The sequence below is a fragment of the Pezoporus wallicus genome, unplaced genomic scaffold (assembly GCF_028554395.1).
Source record: "Pezoporus wallicus isolate ANWC-B61680 ecotype Strahan unplaced genomic scaffold, APGP_CSIRO_Pwel_v1 contig_4191, whole genome shotgun sequence".
Classification (NCBI taxonomy): domain Eukaryota; kingdom Metazoa; phylum Chordata; class Aves; order Psittaciformes; family Psittacidae; genus Pezoporus; species Pezoporus wallicus.
In genome coordinates, this window is record NW_026641383.1 from 239,984 (window position 1) to 256,811 (window position 16,828).

The following is a 16,828-nucleotide window of genomic DNA, read 5'->3' on the forward strand; positions in this document are numbered from 1 at the left end:
CCTCAGTCTGGTAAGAGCACTGGTTTGCATAATATATTGTCTTACTACATCTGCAAGGTAATTGCTTCTAGACAGGCTTCCAAGAAGGCCCCAGATTTGATCTATGATGATACGTGCATTGCTAATGCCTGTACTCTAAGGAAGCGTGTCTCTGTTACTGATGTACTGCATGGATGAATGATGGTGTAGGTCCAAAGTTAACCAGGCGTTCTCTTTAAAGGAGACATATGATATGATATCTGTGCAAAGAAGTATTTCCTGCATAATCTTTAGAGGCGGCTGTATTACCTTTTACGATTTCCCTGGCATTTATGCAGAGTTACAGAAATACAGTTAGAAGGCTTTACATTTTTCCAGTTCAGTATTCTGATTGCATGTCCAGCTACTCCTTTCCTAATAAACAGGATCTCAGTAGAAAAACATGTATGGGCTGTACAACATTCACTCCTTGACCTTCCCACCTTTGAATCTGCAGTTTCCTTAGATGCCTCCATGAAGCAGCTATATCTGATTAATCAGAGATCTGATATATCCAGTGCCACGTAGAATGGGTGTGTGTATGGGAGCTAGGAAGCAGGTCTTCCTCTGAACTTGCTCCATCTCTTATTTTCTTCCATAGCTCTCAGAAGATGATCTTTCTGTTCTTAACCTCTGCGGAAAAAGAGTCTCGCTTTCTCACTTGTGCTGCCATACCTGTCTGAGATGCTTTTTCCCAATCCTAGCCATCGGTTGCACCCTGTCTTCATCTTGTCTAAAGTTTGGTCCTTTCAGCTGTCTCTACAGAGTGTTGGTGGTAGGTTATGAGAAAGTATATAACCTGTAACAAAGTTATTAAAAAAGTATATATGAAAAAAATAAGGCCATGCTTGAAGTGGAAAATAACTGTAGAAAAGAAGGGAAAAAGAAAATGACAATGAGAAAGTGAACAGTTTCAGAGAAAAAGGTCATTGTTTATAAAAGGCATCCTAAATTAACAGCTGGATTATTTGATAAGAAAGAATCCTTTAGGTTGGAAAAGACCCTTAAGATCTTCGAGTCCAACTGTTAACTAAACACTGCCAAGTCCACCACTAAACCACGTGACTGAAGTGTCATCTACACTTGAGGCCATTACCTCTTGTCCTACCGCTTGTTACTCAAGAGAAGAGACCGACCCCCACCTCACTACAACCTCCTTTCAGGCAGTTGGAGAGAGTGACAAGGTCCCCCCTGAGCCTTCTCTAGACTAAACACCCCCAGGTCCCTCAGCCTCATCACATTTGTGCTCCAGACCCTTCACCAGCTTTGTTGCCCTTCTCTGGACCTGCTCCAGCACCTCCATGTCTTTCTGTAGTGAGGGGCCCAGAACTGAACACAGGATTCAAGTGCAGCCTCACCAGTGCCCAGTACAGGGCGATGATCACTGCTCTGGCCATGCTGCCACACTCTCTGCTGTTTATTTTAAAAAGAGAAGAACAAAGGCATTCTTTACCTCATTAGCGCTGCAGGATGTCCTATACAAGCATAATTATACTTTGCAAAAAGGCTGGGGAGACCACACAGGAAGGGTATTGAAGAACTGGAAAAGGTACAGGAGGCACTAAGCATGATAAAAGATCGAAAGTGGTTATTTATGGAAAAAGTACAGGCTGCTGCTTTTTATATTGCCTTCTTTTTTTTTTCCTTTTTTAAAAAGAAGACAAAAACTGGGGCCACTAAGAGATGTGCACAATTCACAAGGATATTGAAAGGTTAATGATGAAACTCATTCAGACCATTGCAAGCTGACTAACAAGCGAGCTGATAATAAACTTGGAGAAAGCAGTTCTAATCCAAAGGTTTATGGTACAGAACAGGGCAATGCTGTCCACAGTGCATGGGCCTCCATCATCAATACCCCATCTTTTGTCTTGCCTCCACAGGCTGAACTGCAATGTGGCTTCTGCATGTCAGGAATGTGACTCCTGTCCTTGACCTCGTCTGCAGATAAATACAACATGCCCCTTACTGCTGAGTGGTTTGGGAAGAATTTCAGCCAGACGAAGAAGAGGAGATAAAGGAAAGACAGGTGAGGATGATTTTCATCCACTCTTCGAACCAGCCTGCTTGACTTTGCCTGTAAGACAGGGAAGTGGGGTTAAGAGGGGCAGGGCAGGGAGTAGCTAGTGCCTGTGGGGTTGCATAATAAAGCTGGGGTGCAAAGCAGTGCTAACAGGAAGGGGCCACCCAGGGAATGGGCCTTTTGGGTACCCTATCTGGCACAGAGCCTGGAGGCTGAAGCACAGCAGGGTCTCACCACATACAAGTGTGGGCTCCAGCCATAGCAGGAGAATGGCTGGCTAGAGCATTCATAGAAAGAGGTGCTGGTGAGTTAACCCAGCCCCTATCTCTGTAGATTATCCTTGGCAGCAGAGCTTGTGTGAGCCTGGCCTCTGGAGGCAGGCTGAGGATGAGGTTTACCAGGGTGGGTGCCTGTACACAGCTCAGTGCCTTGGGCTGAGACCTGGCCTGGGGTAGGAACACTGCATATGTGAGCTGGTCAGTAGGTAAGTACCAGGCTATCTGGCCTGCTTTGGCCCTGCCAGAATGCTAACAAAATGCGAGACCAACAGAGCACATCCTAAAATCCACTTATTTTGCTGGTAAAGCAAGAACAAATTGTGATTTTTTTATGCCTGGTGCTTTAAGTGCAGCTGGGAATATTGCTGAAATTATATGCTTTTGTTACAGGCTGTGATAGGAACTGGGCTATCTAATTCTGCAATGTGGGAATTGCCTTTCCTCAGCTGCAAGTCTCAAAGTCTTTCATTGCACAAATAAAACAGGGTATTCCACCCTTCCCCCCTTCCCTTATCATCAATATCTAGCAGAGAGAATATTCAGAACATTTTTCCCTCCAAAACAGAACGGTTGTTGGGTGTCGGCACATCATGTGAAAAGACAGCTGAGTGGAAAATCAGCAACACACAAGAAACAAAAGAAGGGAGGATTAAAAACCATGTTTTGTTGCTGCATACATTTTTATTGTTATGTATGTGTATGTATATATTTATTTACTGTTGGGTTGTTAAGAAACAAAAAGAGCAGACAAGTGTGCTGTCGTAGAACTTGGTGAACATTACTGGCTAGAGAGCTGAATTTTATGGTGTCACACATCAGTCAGTGATGTCTTGGGGACCAGGAGGATGGTACTTTATGCAGATCTACTGAGGTCAGTGCAAATTCTCCACTACCTTCATTAACATGGGATCCAACTTTTGATGTGATTTAGACAATACAAGAAGGTTTAAAATGTAAGCAGGTGAGGGTAGCCTCATGCGCATCGCCCATTGCCTCAAAAAGCTGAGGCAAAAAACTCAAAAATTGCTCTTGCAAATTTGACAGATTCTAATTAGTTGATCTCCTGAGTGACATTTCTGCAGGCTCATACACAGAAGGGCAGGGAAACTGAGATTTATAATGATAGCTATTTCTAGCAAAGGTCATTTCTTTATTGGTGAACATGTCCTTAGTCATGCTGATGACAAGGCACTGAAGGATAAGGGATAGGCTGTGTATCTTTAAAGCTTGACAGGAAATAACATAAATAGAGCATAGATCATCTTTCTATTTGGACCAGGAGGCTTGCAATCTACCACCATCAAGCCAAAGCAGGCGTTAAAATCCAGGAAGAAAATAAATATTGGGATTTCTGGTGAGATTGTGAGGGAGGCTGTATATTTCAGTGTCACCATGGAGCAAGGGGGAAGAGGAGCAACAGAGCACAAGTATGTATTTTTGGATAGTAAGGGTGTCCTGGTGGAACCAGCTGCTTATAAAGAACCGGGTCAGGCTGCTCTGGGGAGTCCCTGGTCGGCCTCGCCAACTTCTCAATGTAAGCAGCTCTCAGCTGCTCTCCCACTCCATGCCATTTCCAGAATGACACACGTGAAAATGTACTCAAATGTATACAATACACTTCCTCACCTGTCCTTCCTTATGGAAGGAAGCAGCAGTTCTGACAGGAATACAGTTTAAGTAGACTGAATCATATATATCTTTAAATAACAAAACAGTATCTGTCTATTCAGCACATGACTCTTTTTCCTGCTCACGAGTGAGGTCTCTGACACTGTACAAAAATGATGCATAATGTTTTCATAGTCAGGAGGACCCTTGTGGCATCACATGAGAGTTGTTCACCCAGGTATAAAAAAGTATTGGGCACTTTGGTGTAACTACCTTTGCTTGTTTCCACCATCAAGCTCATAATATTGGATGAAGTAAAAAAATGTGACTGTTTCCCTAGATTTTGGCTCAGATCCTGAACCGCGCTGCATGGCTGAGCTATGGTTTCTGCTGGATCACCAGCACATATCAGGCTTATGGCTGGCAGGATCACTGAAAAGATCTTTTCAGTGTGGCAATGAAGTCAATGCAGGAGTTCCGTGCTGTGCTCTGAGCAGGGGAAGGGGAATGGGGTTCTTCACCCATACCTTTGCTAATCCCTTCCGCTGATTATTGGTTGCTTTGGGCTGTGAGAAGCCAACAGAAGTCACAAGGGCTATTGAGTTGGTCTGGTCTAGGACGCAGTCCAGTAACCTGAGAACGCTGAGGTGGCCTCTAGCTTCTAATCTGCAGCTGCAGATCTTGCTCTTCTTTCCAGAATAATTGCTCACGCTCTTTGAAATGTCCTAAAGCTTCCCCAAAATTGTTAGAGCCGAGGATTCCTACTCTTAAAACCTGTAAAATAAATAATCTGTAGGATAACTGCCTGTGTTACAAGTCTCCCCACACAATGAAGGAAGCAGCCTTATGCTGTGTACTTCTTAGGCCTGGTGTAACCTGAAGGAAAGAAGTGGAAAATGTTAATAAGTAATGATGTTTGAAACACAAGTCACTGAACCAACCACCAGACCTTCTGCGTTTATTCCACAGGATAGAAAATGTCTCTCTCATTCAAGGAAAAAAGGTCTTGGCCAAAGATATGTCTTAGGAATTAGCCTGGATGCTGTATGGTATTCAGAAGATAAATCAGAGCAGCTTACAGGTCAACTCCTTTAGTATATACGGAATAGACATCTTTTGAAACAAAATCAGTACAACTGACTCTTGGTATTTCCCTGGTATGAGTAACCAAGGAGCTCCTCAGGGCCACTGGAATTTTAAATGACTTGTTTGATACACCTTACAGCTGCCAGATTTCCGTCTGGTATTTTCCAAGTCAGAACCAAGCATATGTGTGCTCCAGACCGCGCGTTCTGACGCGTTCTGGAAATCCTGGCCTCGTTTCCCACATCCTAAGCAGGTGATCTGCTCTTACAAAACCCAGTAATGCCTCCCTCTGTGTGTGCAGACCAGCTGCAAAACTGGGACAGAAATCTTAGGCAAATGTGTAAAAATCTTCAAATTGTAACTTCAAAAATATGCAGGAAAAGAGAACATTTCCGAGAAAATCTGTGTAAGTACAACTGTCTTTCACATTCCAGTGTAATGCTTTAAGAAGGAAAATCACTGCCTCTTCCAGGACAGCTCCAAATAGGTAGAAAATTCATGCCCTCTGGCAGCTCGGATAAGTAAATCTGTCCTGAGAGAAGGCAAAGGAATGAAGACTAGCACATTATAAGCAAGGAGCTGACCTTTTTAATAGCTCAAATATTCCCCCTCTCCAAAGTCGCTTAGTTTAGCTTAGGCCTGTGGCCATCCACACAGTCGTTTTTTCTCTCATTTCACTCCAGCCACTGAATGCTGGCAGCCTCTGTGATATGCCAGCACAGAGAGAGGCAGCTTAGGGAAGAGAAGGAAAAGACAGGGATAAAGGGCTTCCCAGTCCATAGGTCAGGCTTGGCCTCTGTTTGGTTTGTCATGAGAAAGAAGAGAGGACTGCAAAGCCCCGGGGCTTCAATTTCACAGCTGTTCTCAGACCTCCACTGCATTAACTTTCTTATTTCCCCGTGCTTCCACTTGATAGCTGGCTTAGTTTCTTACTTGGCTGGCTGATAGGTTCAGGATTAGCTCCCACACGACGTTATCCTGACTCCAGAATCAACTTGTTGGCAACAGTGCTTTGGGATCTGTGACTTAAAAGGGGGCTTTGGAAGGCAAATGGGCAGGAAGCAGTGTGGCATTTCGTCTCTGAACTGGAATAAACTCCCATTTCACCTTAGATTAAAGCTGGAATCTAACACCGAGGGCTTGTATCTGGCACCACATTGGGAGAAGCGGCAGCCAGGAGAGCAGGGAATTCCCACAGGGATCACCCCCTCACGGCTCCCTTCGACGCTGCAGATGCATCTACATCAAACTGCACCCAACAGCCAAACCCCAGTGTTTGGGTGAAGCCCACAGAGCACATAACCGAGGGGAATCAGCAAAGAATCCCCTGCCCGCGTTATCTAATTCCGCCTTTCGTTTCCATCGACCCCCACAAGGACTCCAGCGCAGAGGTCCGGATCGCGCTGCGACGACACCTCCTGAGGGACGGCCCCGCTGCCGGTACCGTCCCCCGCGGTGACTTTCCCTCCCCTCCCACCGCCTCTGCTCCCTCCCGCGCCGACCTGACAGGCGGCGGCGGAGGCTCCCTCCCGGCCCGTGCTCCGCTCCCTCCTTCAGCCACCCGCAGCCCTCAGACGGCGTCGCCGGGTCCCGAAGGCCGCTGCCAGCCGCCGCGGGGCCACGCCCCTCCCCTGACAGCCTGCTCCTGGCGCCACGCCCATCCTCGGCTTTCGGATGCCAATCACCGGACACTTTCGTACTGACGGACAGCCTCGTCCACCTATCGAATAGCTCCTCCTTTCAAGAAACCCCGCCTCCTAGAGCGCTGCCACCAATCACAAAAGAGATGAAGTCAGGGGCGGGAGAAGAGCGTCTGTGAGCTCCGTCGGCTCGCACTACCTCCCTCTCTCCGCTGCGCGAGGATCGCCGCTTTCGCCCGCAGGTGATTGACAGGGGGCGTTAGCCAATAGGCTCTGGGAAGCGGGTGGCGCAGCCAATGGCGTGGCAGGGGCGGGCTCAGCCGGGCGGCGGGGGCGGGGGGAGCGGCGGGCTGGGGTGAGGCGCGGCGCGGCGCCGGCAGGAGGGCGATGGTGGTGGCGTGAGGCGCGGCGGGACTCGCGCAGGCTGCCTCGCCTTCGGGGTGAGGCGAGGAGAGCAGGAGCGGAGTGTGCCCTGTGCTCGCCATGAGGCTGCAGGAGGACGGGGACAGCCGCAGGGCGCTGCCGCCGGCGGGGCTGCCGCAGTAATGGGCAGCGGCAACGCTGACTGTCGCCTGCCGTGTGGTGCTAGCGCCCGCCCGGCGGGGACCGCCCGTGAGGAGCCGGGCAGGTGAGTGCAGCGGCGCTGCCCTGTGTCTCGTCCCCTCCCGCTCCCCGAGCCGTCCCTCTTCCCCCCCTCCCTTGCTCCTTGCCGTTGGCGTTTTAGCGTTTTAAACGGTAACGGCTGCGGGGGGCGCTGCCCCACGGGCTGGGCGCTGAGGTGACAGGGGCTGGTGGGGCGGGACGCGGCGCGGGGACGGTCCCCCCCTCCCTCAACGGGACATTCCTGGAGCCAGGTTGCCTCCTTGCCAGCCTTGATGCCATCCTGCCCGGCCTCCTCGCCAGGTGCCGACATCGTTTGCTTCCCCACGTTCCCAATGAAGAGGCTTTTTCCTTCACACCCAGCAGAGATGTTGCTTTCCTATGGAGGGAGAAGACCTGTCTGGGTTTCTTCCTTTTTGCCTCCCTGGTGAGGGTTTCTCAGTTCAGGATGGAGAGGCATTTCCATTTCAGTATGATGCAGCGAGGGCTCAAGAAATGCCCCTTCATCTCTCATCCTCCTCCTCACCTTGGCACAGGCATTTAAGTAGTAGCACTTCCATGTCGGCTTCTTGGCTATTCCTTCTCCTTGGAAGGAGAAATGGGAGCAGGAGGTGTGTGTGTGTGTGTGAGAGGAAACAACTGTTACACCTTTTGTCATCAAGACAAAGAACTTGCTTTCATCTCCCTGTGTCCCTCCCTCTGGGTGCACATTGGCAGCACCTCAGCCACTTCGCATTGCTTCCTGGAGATGCTACATAAGGATTCGGTGTGGCCCTGACCTGCCCTTTTTTGTTGTTGTTGCCAGTTATGATGGTGCTGATAAAAGGACATGTTGATATGTTTCCAAACAGACTCGTGGTTTGCATTCCTGAAATTGCTGCAGCATTCTTATTTATTTATTTAATTGGAGGGAGGGGGGATGACAGCAGGAAGGGGGTATGTTTTTGTGGTCTATTGTGGTTGCTTGAAAGGTTCAAGATCACGTGCAATTGCAGCACTGTAGTCTGGGGTATATTAACCAATGCTTTATCCCCTCTGCTCTATCTGTCTTCCAGTCCTGCAGTCTCCACATCATCTACTGTGTGAAGAATGATGATTCTGTGAGAGAACTTCCTTTCAGTTACCTATCCACTCCTTCTGCATGCTGCTCCTGTCCAGTGATGAGCCACTCAGCTAGACTGGGATTTACCGTGAAGAAGGGAGAGGCAGAATATGAATTGTAGACATCCCATCAACTTCCTCATGCACTGTTTTTTTTACTGTGTCTCTATATAAGTCTGCTGGTATTGAACACACACACTCTTCAACCTACACTGCTATTAGCAGAGTTGCTACTGTGTGAGAGGACTGGTATTTCTCACCATCATGGCTTCAGTTTGGAAAAGACTGCAGCGTGTTGGGAAACATGCTTCCAAGTTCCAGTTTGTGGCCTCTTACCAGGAGCTGATGGTCGAGTGCACCAAAAAATGGTAAGAAGCACTCGTGTTGCTGCACGAATGAGTGGAGTAAGCTGGTGGTGCTGAAATAGGAAGGATGTTGCTCATTTTGTACTGTTTGGTGTGCATGCACTGGTCTTCTCCCCATGCTTTCTTTTGCCTGAAGCAGCAGCGTGAGGTGCTTGTCTTGATGAGTGCTTGTTTTGCTGTGCATTTATCTTGGACCTGTTGGTTTTGTTCTGTACACTGATTTTTCTAAGCTGGTATTGTTTTTGTCATGCAGAGGACAGTGCATTTATTAGCTTGGTATGTGTGACTTGATGGTGTGGTTTTGGTTTTGGGTTTTGGTGGTTTTAGTTTTTGATATTTTTGTTTAATTAAATATTTCCTGTGAGCTGTTCCAGCTTCCAGCTCAACTTTTGGTGCTGAGCGTTATCTGCTGACACTGTGGTTACCTTACTGAGGCGTTTGAGATGAGTCCTGGAAGATGGTGGTGTGTTAATCTGGGGTGGATCCCCATTTCAGTTTTGACTTTTGCATCTGCTGATGCTTTGTCTTTCCTTCTTTTCCTTGTTCCTTTCCACATTTTAATGGGAGGAGGCAAGAGATAGATCCTTGGGAATTCTTTTAAGGTATTTTAGATGATAATTTTGTGCAGTGGTGGTCCAGTTGGATGGCTTTGGAGCTGACTAGACAGCAATTAACAGTTAATGGTATGGATCTGGTGCGTCTTCCTTCCTGTGTGGAATAAGCTTAAATAAATCTGCCAGGGAAGACTAGAAGCAGCTTTTAAATAGTCAGGTAAAGATCTCCATTATACAAATACTTAAGTGCTCTTTTATATGTTTGGAATATTGACATTACTGACATAATTCCTCACATTAGTGAGAGTCTGTAGTGTCAGGGGATGAAGAAAGTACTTTCCAGACCTCGTGGACTGAGATGTTCAAATTGCCTTGTAATAAACTGCAGCCTCCTTTCTAATACTTGGCCTTTCTTCTTGTTGGCAAGTTTGGTGCTTGCATTGACTGCTTGCACTGGTTATGAGTAATTGCCTCTACAGATTTAAATTCTGTGTCTTGGAGTTGGAAATCTCTGTCAAATATGCTGGGAGGCTGCTTGTTGCTCTGTCTTAAAGGAACACTTTCAGGTTATTTTTTCTGTAACAAGTTGTCTTCTTGCCTAAAATGTTTTGAGGGGTTAGTAAGAAGAGAATTGTTTTGGAAATTGAACTTGGATTCACAGAATAAACTACAAATAAAATGGTTTTAATAATTGAAAGAGACTGTCATGATTATCTCATGCAATCTGCTCTCTATTTCAGGCCAAAGAGTTCTCCATGGTAATTTTGATTTATCAGATTCAATTTAGCAGTTGTGATTATTACTTTTAATGCTTTGTTTGCATAAAGTAGCCTGTTTTGGCTTTCATTTTCACTTTGATTTACTCCTTGCATGAGAATTTGCAGAATGGTTCAGCGCTGAAGTATGAATGCTGCAGGGAAATGTTCAGATTGGATCTGCAGCTGACTTTCACTTGATTTAAGAAGAATTCACACACAAAAGTTCTCTTGTGAACAATCTTGTTATTTTAGAAACAATTAGCTTATTGTTTAATCATAAACTAGAGTGCCCACCTAGCAAAATGCCTCTGTGTGAAGTAGTGAAACAGCCTTTCAAAATCAGGTATGCAGCTGAGTTTTTTAAAGTAAGTTGTCTTTCTGAACCTTCATTTTGTGATTTTGAACTTAAAGGCAAGATTAGTGCTTGTGTTGGTTATGATGGAGCAACAGTATAGTGGTGAAATGTGAATGAATTCTAGGAAAAATAACAATAGGGGAAAACATCACTCACGCAGTCATTTGATTGTAGCTTTTCTATTCTGCTTCCTCTTGTTTGGAGAACCTTAACAAAAGTGCTCTTTAAGCATGCAGGCTAAAATGCGATATTTCTGCCATAAGTTAAATTCCTCTATGAAACAAAAGAGTAAGTCTATAAATATTTTGGGAATCTTCAACTCAATCTTTCCTTAACTTTGGAGAAAATACAGTTTTGCACGTCCTGACAAAATAATTTCTTCCTCTGTTTCTAAAGCTTGACTCTTGAGCTTGGCCCATGTGAGAAAAGGAAGAAATGAACTCCATATGCTGTTCCTGCTGAAAGCACTCAATATATATTAAGTGTCAGCGCTGTAGTGTGTAGCTTGTTTGATTGAAATGTAGTAAGCAGTAAGTTATTTTAATGTACTGGCATTTTAACAATGCAGTGTTTCTGGAGGAAAAGAATGCTCCATTCATATTTTAAAATAAATGACAATGCAGTCATAAACACACTTGAACTGAGATGTGTCTGTGAGCAGGGATTGTGCATGACCAAAGCAGGTTGGATGCCTGCCTGTGAGCTGCTATCTTCTGTTGGGTTTGTGTTTGTCTAACTCTTCAGAAAATGACTTGTGTTTTAGAGTATTTTTGTAAGCGATTGCATGAGGTTTGCGATCTTTGGTGTATTTCTGGTTGGCTTTAATACTTTTTGTCTCCTCTGGACATGTATTGATTTGAATAGCTTAGTGTTTGAAATAGCTTCTGCTCTTTTTTTCTGGAGTTATGCTGGCTGTGTGGGAAGTCTCTACCAATCTGGTGTTGCTGCTTCAGTGTTTAAAAGGATTATCTCTAGGTACAGGAGCATTTGTCCAGCAAAAAAAAAAACACTCCCTTTCGTTGCTTTTTCTGCTCTGTAATTTCTGATTCATGTTCCTGATGATGATTAAAGGCAGCTGCTCTCAGATGATCGCTTTTCGTCAGTGCTGTATTTGAGGGGTGACAGGTTGTGATGGAATGTCCAGTGTTGTCCACTGTTTCATTAGAAAAAAACTTTATTTTCAGGTGATTAACAGGACTGAGTCACTTCTGTGGCATTCTGGCTGCTCCTGCTGACCCAGACCTGATTATTGTATGAAGACAGGCTGAGAAAGTTGGGGCTGTTCAGCCTGGAGAAGAGAAGGCTGCATGGAGACCTCATAGCAGCCTTCCAGTATCTGAAGGGGGCCTATAAGGATGCTGGGGAGGGACTCTTCATTAGGGACTGTAGTGATGGGACGAGGGGTAACGGGTTAAAACTTAAACAGGGGAAGTTTAGATAGGATATAAGGAGGAAGTTCTTTACTGTAAGGGTGGTGAGGCACTGGAATGGGTTGCCCAGAGAGATTGTGAATGCTCCATCCCTGGCAGTGTTCAAGGCCAGGTTGGACAGAGCCTTGGGTGACATGGTTGTGTGAGGTGTCCCTGTCCAACGCAGGTGGGTTGGTACTTGATGATCTTAAGGTCCTTTCCAACCCTAATTATTCTATGATTCTGTGATTGTGAATGCTGGATACCTTTGAAAAGTTGAGCACTTTGTTTATTTAGAGCCTTTCATTAAAAATAAATAAATAAATGCAGTCTTGGTCTTTATGGATTATTGACTCCTGCTACTGCGAAAACGTCATGCTTTCATTAATCGTATAAGCACTTGTTTGTTTTTTTCAAAGGCAGTGCTGGAGTGTGTCATCCTCCACTTACCCTTGGAATAAGCTGGAGCAGCCCAGGATTTTCCACCCCCCCCCACCAATGAGCTGCAGTCCTGGTCTGGAAGGACTGTGCATGGCAGAAGAGAGTTAATTTAGTCGCTATCCTAAGTGCAAAACCACTGAATAAAACCAGAAATCGGCCTCATGTGTTTTGCTTAGGCTTCTACGATAAAAGTTGTATTTGCTGCTTTGTGCTGTCAGAGCAGACTGTTGCTGTGTGGGATAGGAGCTTTGCTGGGCATTGCTGGCATGTGTTGATGCTGTGACTTACACAGGGGATCCAGTTCAGTTGCCTGAACACTGGTGTCTAGCACTGTTTGAGATGCCTTTGGGTTTCCTGCCAGTGCAAGCTGCCAGTTTGGAGAAGCCCAGGTCTCCTGTTGATCCTGTGTCAAGCCTGCCAGGCTGGCATGCATCTCTTGTGTACCCTGGGGCTTCTCAGCTGCTGGAGGCCTCTGTTCAGGCAACTGAGTAAAGGCTTGTCTGAGGCACAGGCTTAGCAGAGGAGCATCACAGGATGAAAATACTCCTTTGGACCAAAGATCAGTTCCAGTACTTGGACCCGAAGCTGTGATAGCTGTTTTACAGAGTTGCTGAAGCATCTAATGCTGAGCACATGGAGCTCTATAGGATGGCTTTTATGTTTCCTTATTTTTGTGTGGTATCTCATGAGTCAAGGACTCAGTAGAGGCTTCAAGTATAATATTCACTGATTTTCACAGAAAATGGCCTAACTTACTGAGCTGAGAATGCCAAGTTCTTAATATGTCATTGTCCATTGGTTGCTTTTATGAGCAAGAAAGCTCACCTGAACATTGGTGCTAACTGCTTAAAATGCTGGAGAAGAGTAAGCATAAGGAGGCTTCTCTACAGGATTTTCCATTCAGGGGTGCTTGAGAGATAAAGAAATAGGTTATTTATTTATTTTATTTTATTTTTTTTTTTTACAATGTTTGTAATATCTATCATCTCCTACATGACCTGCTTTGCTTTTAAATCCTGCCTAAAAATACAGCAAACCATGATGTTCTTAGAGGGTTAAACTCGTATGCTGCCTTAGGTGAAGACAGGCTTCATTTCCATGAAGCAGGTTGCCTCATTTTGTGTCAAATTAGGTATGGTCTGAGGTAGGTTCTGTATTTTCAAATGTCTTTCTCTTTTGGAAATGAAGTAATGCTTAATCTTTCTTTTTGCTTTTTTTTTTGGTGGTTTTTTTTTTTTTTTTCCTCCCAGAAAGCTTTAGCCATCTGTTTTTCTCTTTTATTGTAGCTTCATAGCTGGATGCTGCAGGAATTTTAAGATTTGGCATGCATTGTGCATGGGAGAGATGAGCTTTTTGAGATTCCACGGTTCACACCAGTCTGCTCGCCTTCTGCTCTGTGCTTTCTAACAAACTCTTCAGTGCTGAAGGCCACGGAGAGAACTGGAGTTAACTGCTTGCTGTAGAAATCCTTGGGGGATGCCCGTACAGGGTCAGGCTGCCACATTGCTCAGTTAATTTCCTTGCTTTGCATGGTTGTTAAGAGGGGTTTTGTGAGTACCTAAGTGCCTTTAATTATTAAGGATGATCGCATTCAAACTTGTGAAAGAAAGAGATACAGTTACAGGTCAATTCAGAGCCTCTTTGAGTTGGTTTTGCTGTGAACTAGGCTTTTTGTCATGGGCTTCCTCTTCTGAGTTTTTCCATCAGCCTTCCATTTGCATGTTGGGTAGCCTGTAACAAGTGTAGCTTGTGCAAGGAAAGTCTCGTGCAATTTCTCCTGTTTTTTTTCATCTTCTTTTCTTCTTTTCAATTGAATTACACCCTGTCCTTGCACTCTTCATTCACATCTCTGATTCCACACCAAATAATCTCCATCTGCAAATACACTTCAGCATTTTCTTTTCCATTCATTTCCAGGTTTGACTGAGGACTTTTTGAGGGCTTAGACTGTGTGCCAAACTTACTCTTTCCAAATAATCACCACCAGCTGCCTTAAGGGTTGCCCTTGTTCCTTTCTTTCTGCAGTCAATTAAAACACACTTACTGTCCACACACAAAAGCAGTTCTCCTCTGCCACCTTGCAACTCTTTTCTTTGTGTCCAAAAGAAAATACTTGGTTTCAGAAATGTAGATCTGCTTCTTTGTGCTCTGTGCCTGAGTTGTGTCAGGAGGTTGTCTACCAATCCTGACTCCTTCACACCAGCTGCTTTCCTTCCCTACCTTACCGGGCTAGCCTCCTGGCCCCTTTTCATAGCCTTATGTCTGTTGCATGGACCACAAGTTAGGAATTTCTCATCAAAATTGTTGGCTACATATTGTTCAGTGAAGAGATTTCAATAGGAGAGGTATGAGTATGTGAAATCTTTCTTGCTGCTGACCTGCTCAGATTGTCAGTGCTACATATTTATACCCATTTCTGATTTGCAGCACCTCTTTGAGAGTGTTTGAAACTCTGGATCCAGTTCCTAAAGACCTTATTGGTAGAAGCAGGCACAAAGCTTAGTATCTGTAAAGTAGAAAGATTTGGGTTTGTCATAAATACTTATAAATCTTATTTGTCTTTGAGAGACAGAATGCTTTCCAGAAATTCTTTAACCTAGTTTACTGTCCTAGCAGTCATAAAAGTAATTGCCTACATCAGAAAAGATAAGGTTATATCCAAGTGTAGACAAATCTATCCTAATGGTGTATTGTTTATTCAGTTAAAGGGGTGAGGATGTCTCCTTGAATAAACAAAATACACTAACTTACATTCTAACCAGCTTTATTTTTTGAGAGAGAAACTGTGTGTGTGCGTAACTTCCTCACAGAGCTTTACAAATAAATAAACCCTGGCTGTGTTCCTGCAGGCGTTGTGGTGCATGCATACAGTAAAGTACATGTGGACTGTTCCTTTGAACCCAGTGGACTTGAGCTGCAATAAAGAATTGTTTTGCAGGATTGGATCCCAGTGAATACGCTTTTCAGCTCTTTGTTTTATGAGGTTAAATAAAATGAAATATTATGACATTGTGTAGGCCTCATCCGAGCTGAGTCTTCAGTCTCTTAGACTGCTCAGGCTGTATAGTGCCAGTCTGTTGCTTCAATTAGTTTTTAATTGGTTGGAGAGAGCTGAAGTCCCTTTCACAGTTGAGTGTGAATAAGGAGAGGAGGAGGAGGCTGGTAAGGTTGACTAAATCTGAGGAAACTTCTAAAACAAACCCTTCAGTCAGGGTAGTAAAAAGCATTCTGCTTGGGTGGTTTTCTGAGACTGTAGGGATGCGGGGTTGTTTGTTTGCTTCTAACAGCTTTCCTGGTTTACTCTGAGGGGAGTGTGTGAAGTGTGTGTTTGTTTCCATTGCCCCTTTCTCTCCTTTTCCTCCTTGGAGTAGAAGCTGGCCTTGGCAGGCTGTTTGCTACCTTGCTGTGGGACACTCCTGAGCTGCCCTCTGTACTAAGTCTGTTTTGCATGTCCCAGAATGGACTCTGAAACACAGGAACTATGCAGCTGAACTTCTGTTCCTCATTTTAAGATACGCACACAAGAATAGGGTAAATAAAGCTGTCTCTGTTTTTTTCCTCTTGCTGTCTGTATTTGAAAAAAAAAAAGTATTTCTGCAGCATATAGTTTATGTCAGAGCCTCTCAGCTGGGAAAGGTATATGTTTTGGCAGTTGAGGTATAGAGTAGTTGTGGCTTTTGGCACCTGGAAAGGCGTTGCAGGGACTTGGGAACTGTGGGTTAAGCATGAGCTAAAATTAGCAGAACCATAACTAGCATTGCTGCTGTCTAAGGCTCTGACTCATGAGGTTTTCTAGATTCAAGAGTGGAGCTGAGATGTCACAGTCCCTTAGCAGCATTCATCTTCTGCTTTCCTCTGCCCTGAAGCAGAGGTAGAATGAGAGTAAGGCTGCCTGGTGTGTTAGTGTTAGCTGCCATCGACTTCAGTTCAGATTTGTGAGGTGAGCGTGGACTGCAGCAGTTTGAGGAGCATTTGCACTTCCCTTATGCTGCCCTGATAGGAGCAGGGAGGAAAACCTGCCAGAGGGGTGAGATGAGCCACAGCTGCTGGCAAGAGCATCTTAGAGTGCTTCAGCTAAATCACCCAGATCCTGAGTCAGTGCCCTGTGCTGTCACTGTAGGGCTTCCAAATGCACAAGCTTTTGAGATGAATCAGAAGTGCAGGCCCTTCTGAACTATAATTTCCAGCTGTCTGCAAACCTGTAAAGATGAGCAGTGCAGAAGTAATTCTTGCTTGGCTGTTGAGGTTTTCTTTGTAGTGGGGAGTCCTTATTGGGGTTCTTTTTCATTTTTATTATTATTTAAAGAGACTTTCTTGAGGATTACTCCAAAACTATGGCCAGGCTCTGCAGCTGCTGAACTGCCATTTCTGTGGCTCTGTGTATTTATTTTAGCACAGACTGGTTTCAGGTTTTATTTCATGTACACACTCAGTCTCCTGCAGTCCTACTGTGGGTTTTGTTTTGGGTGAGCTGCTGTAACAGGGCCTAATGGCATGCTAACAGATCTGATCTTTCTTTTCTAATAGATCTGTTTTCAAAAATGACTTTAGTGCTGACCAAACATCACAAGAGCAAATTAATTTCTAGTTCT

At 44.9% G+C, this 16,828-nt stretch overlaps 1 protein-coding gene across 9 annotated transcripts in view; it reads left to right on the top strand.

The window, feature by feature from the left end:
* Nucleotides 1–7,022: 7,022 nt before the first annotated feature.
* EHBP1 (EH domain binding protein 1) overlaps nucleotides 7,023–16,828 on the top strand; it is a 226,612-nt gene continuing 216,806 nt past the window's right edge. For 4 of the 9 annotated variants that reach the window (XM_057423430.1, XM_057423434.1, XM_057423431.1 and 1 more), the window contains exons 1-2: nucleotides 7,025–7,281; nucleotides 8,309–8,722. In XM_057423430.1, coding sequence (XP_057279413.1) covers nucleotides 8,619–8,722 — 104 coding nt within the window. In that variant the 5' untranslated portion in view covers nucleotides 7,025–7,281; nucleotides 8,309–8,618. Of the gene's footprint in view, nucleotides 7,282–8,308; nucleotides 8,723–16,828 lie in introns of all 9 variants that reach the window. The other 5 variants (XM_057423429.1, XM_057423432.1, XM_057423436.1 and 2 more) reach the window with 3 other exon arrangements.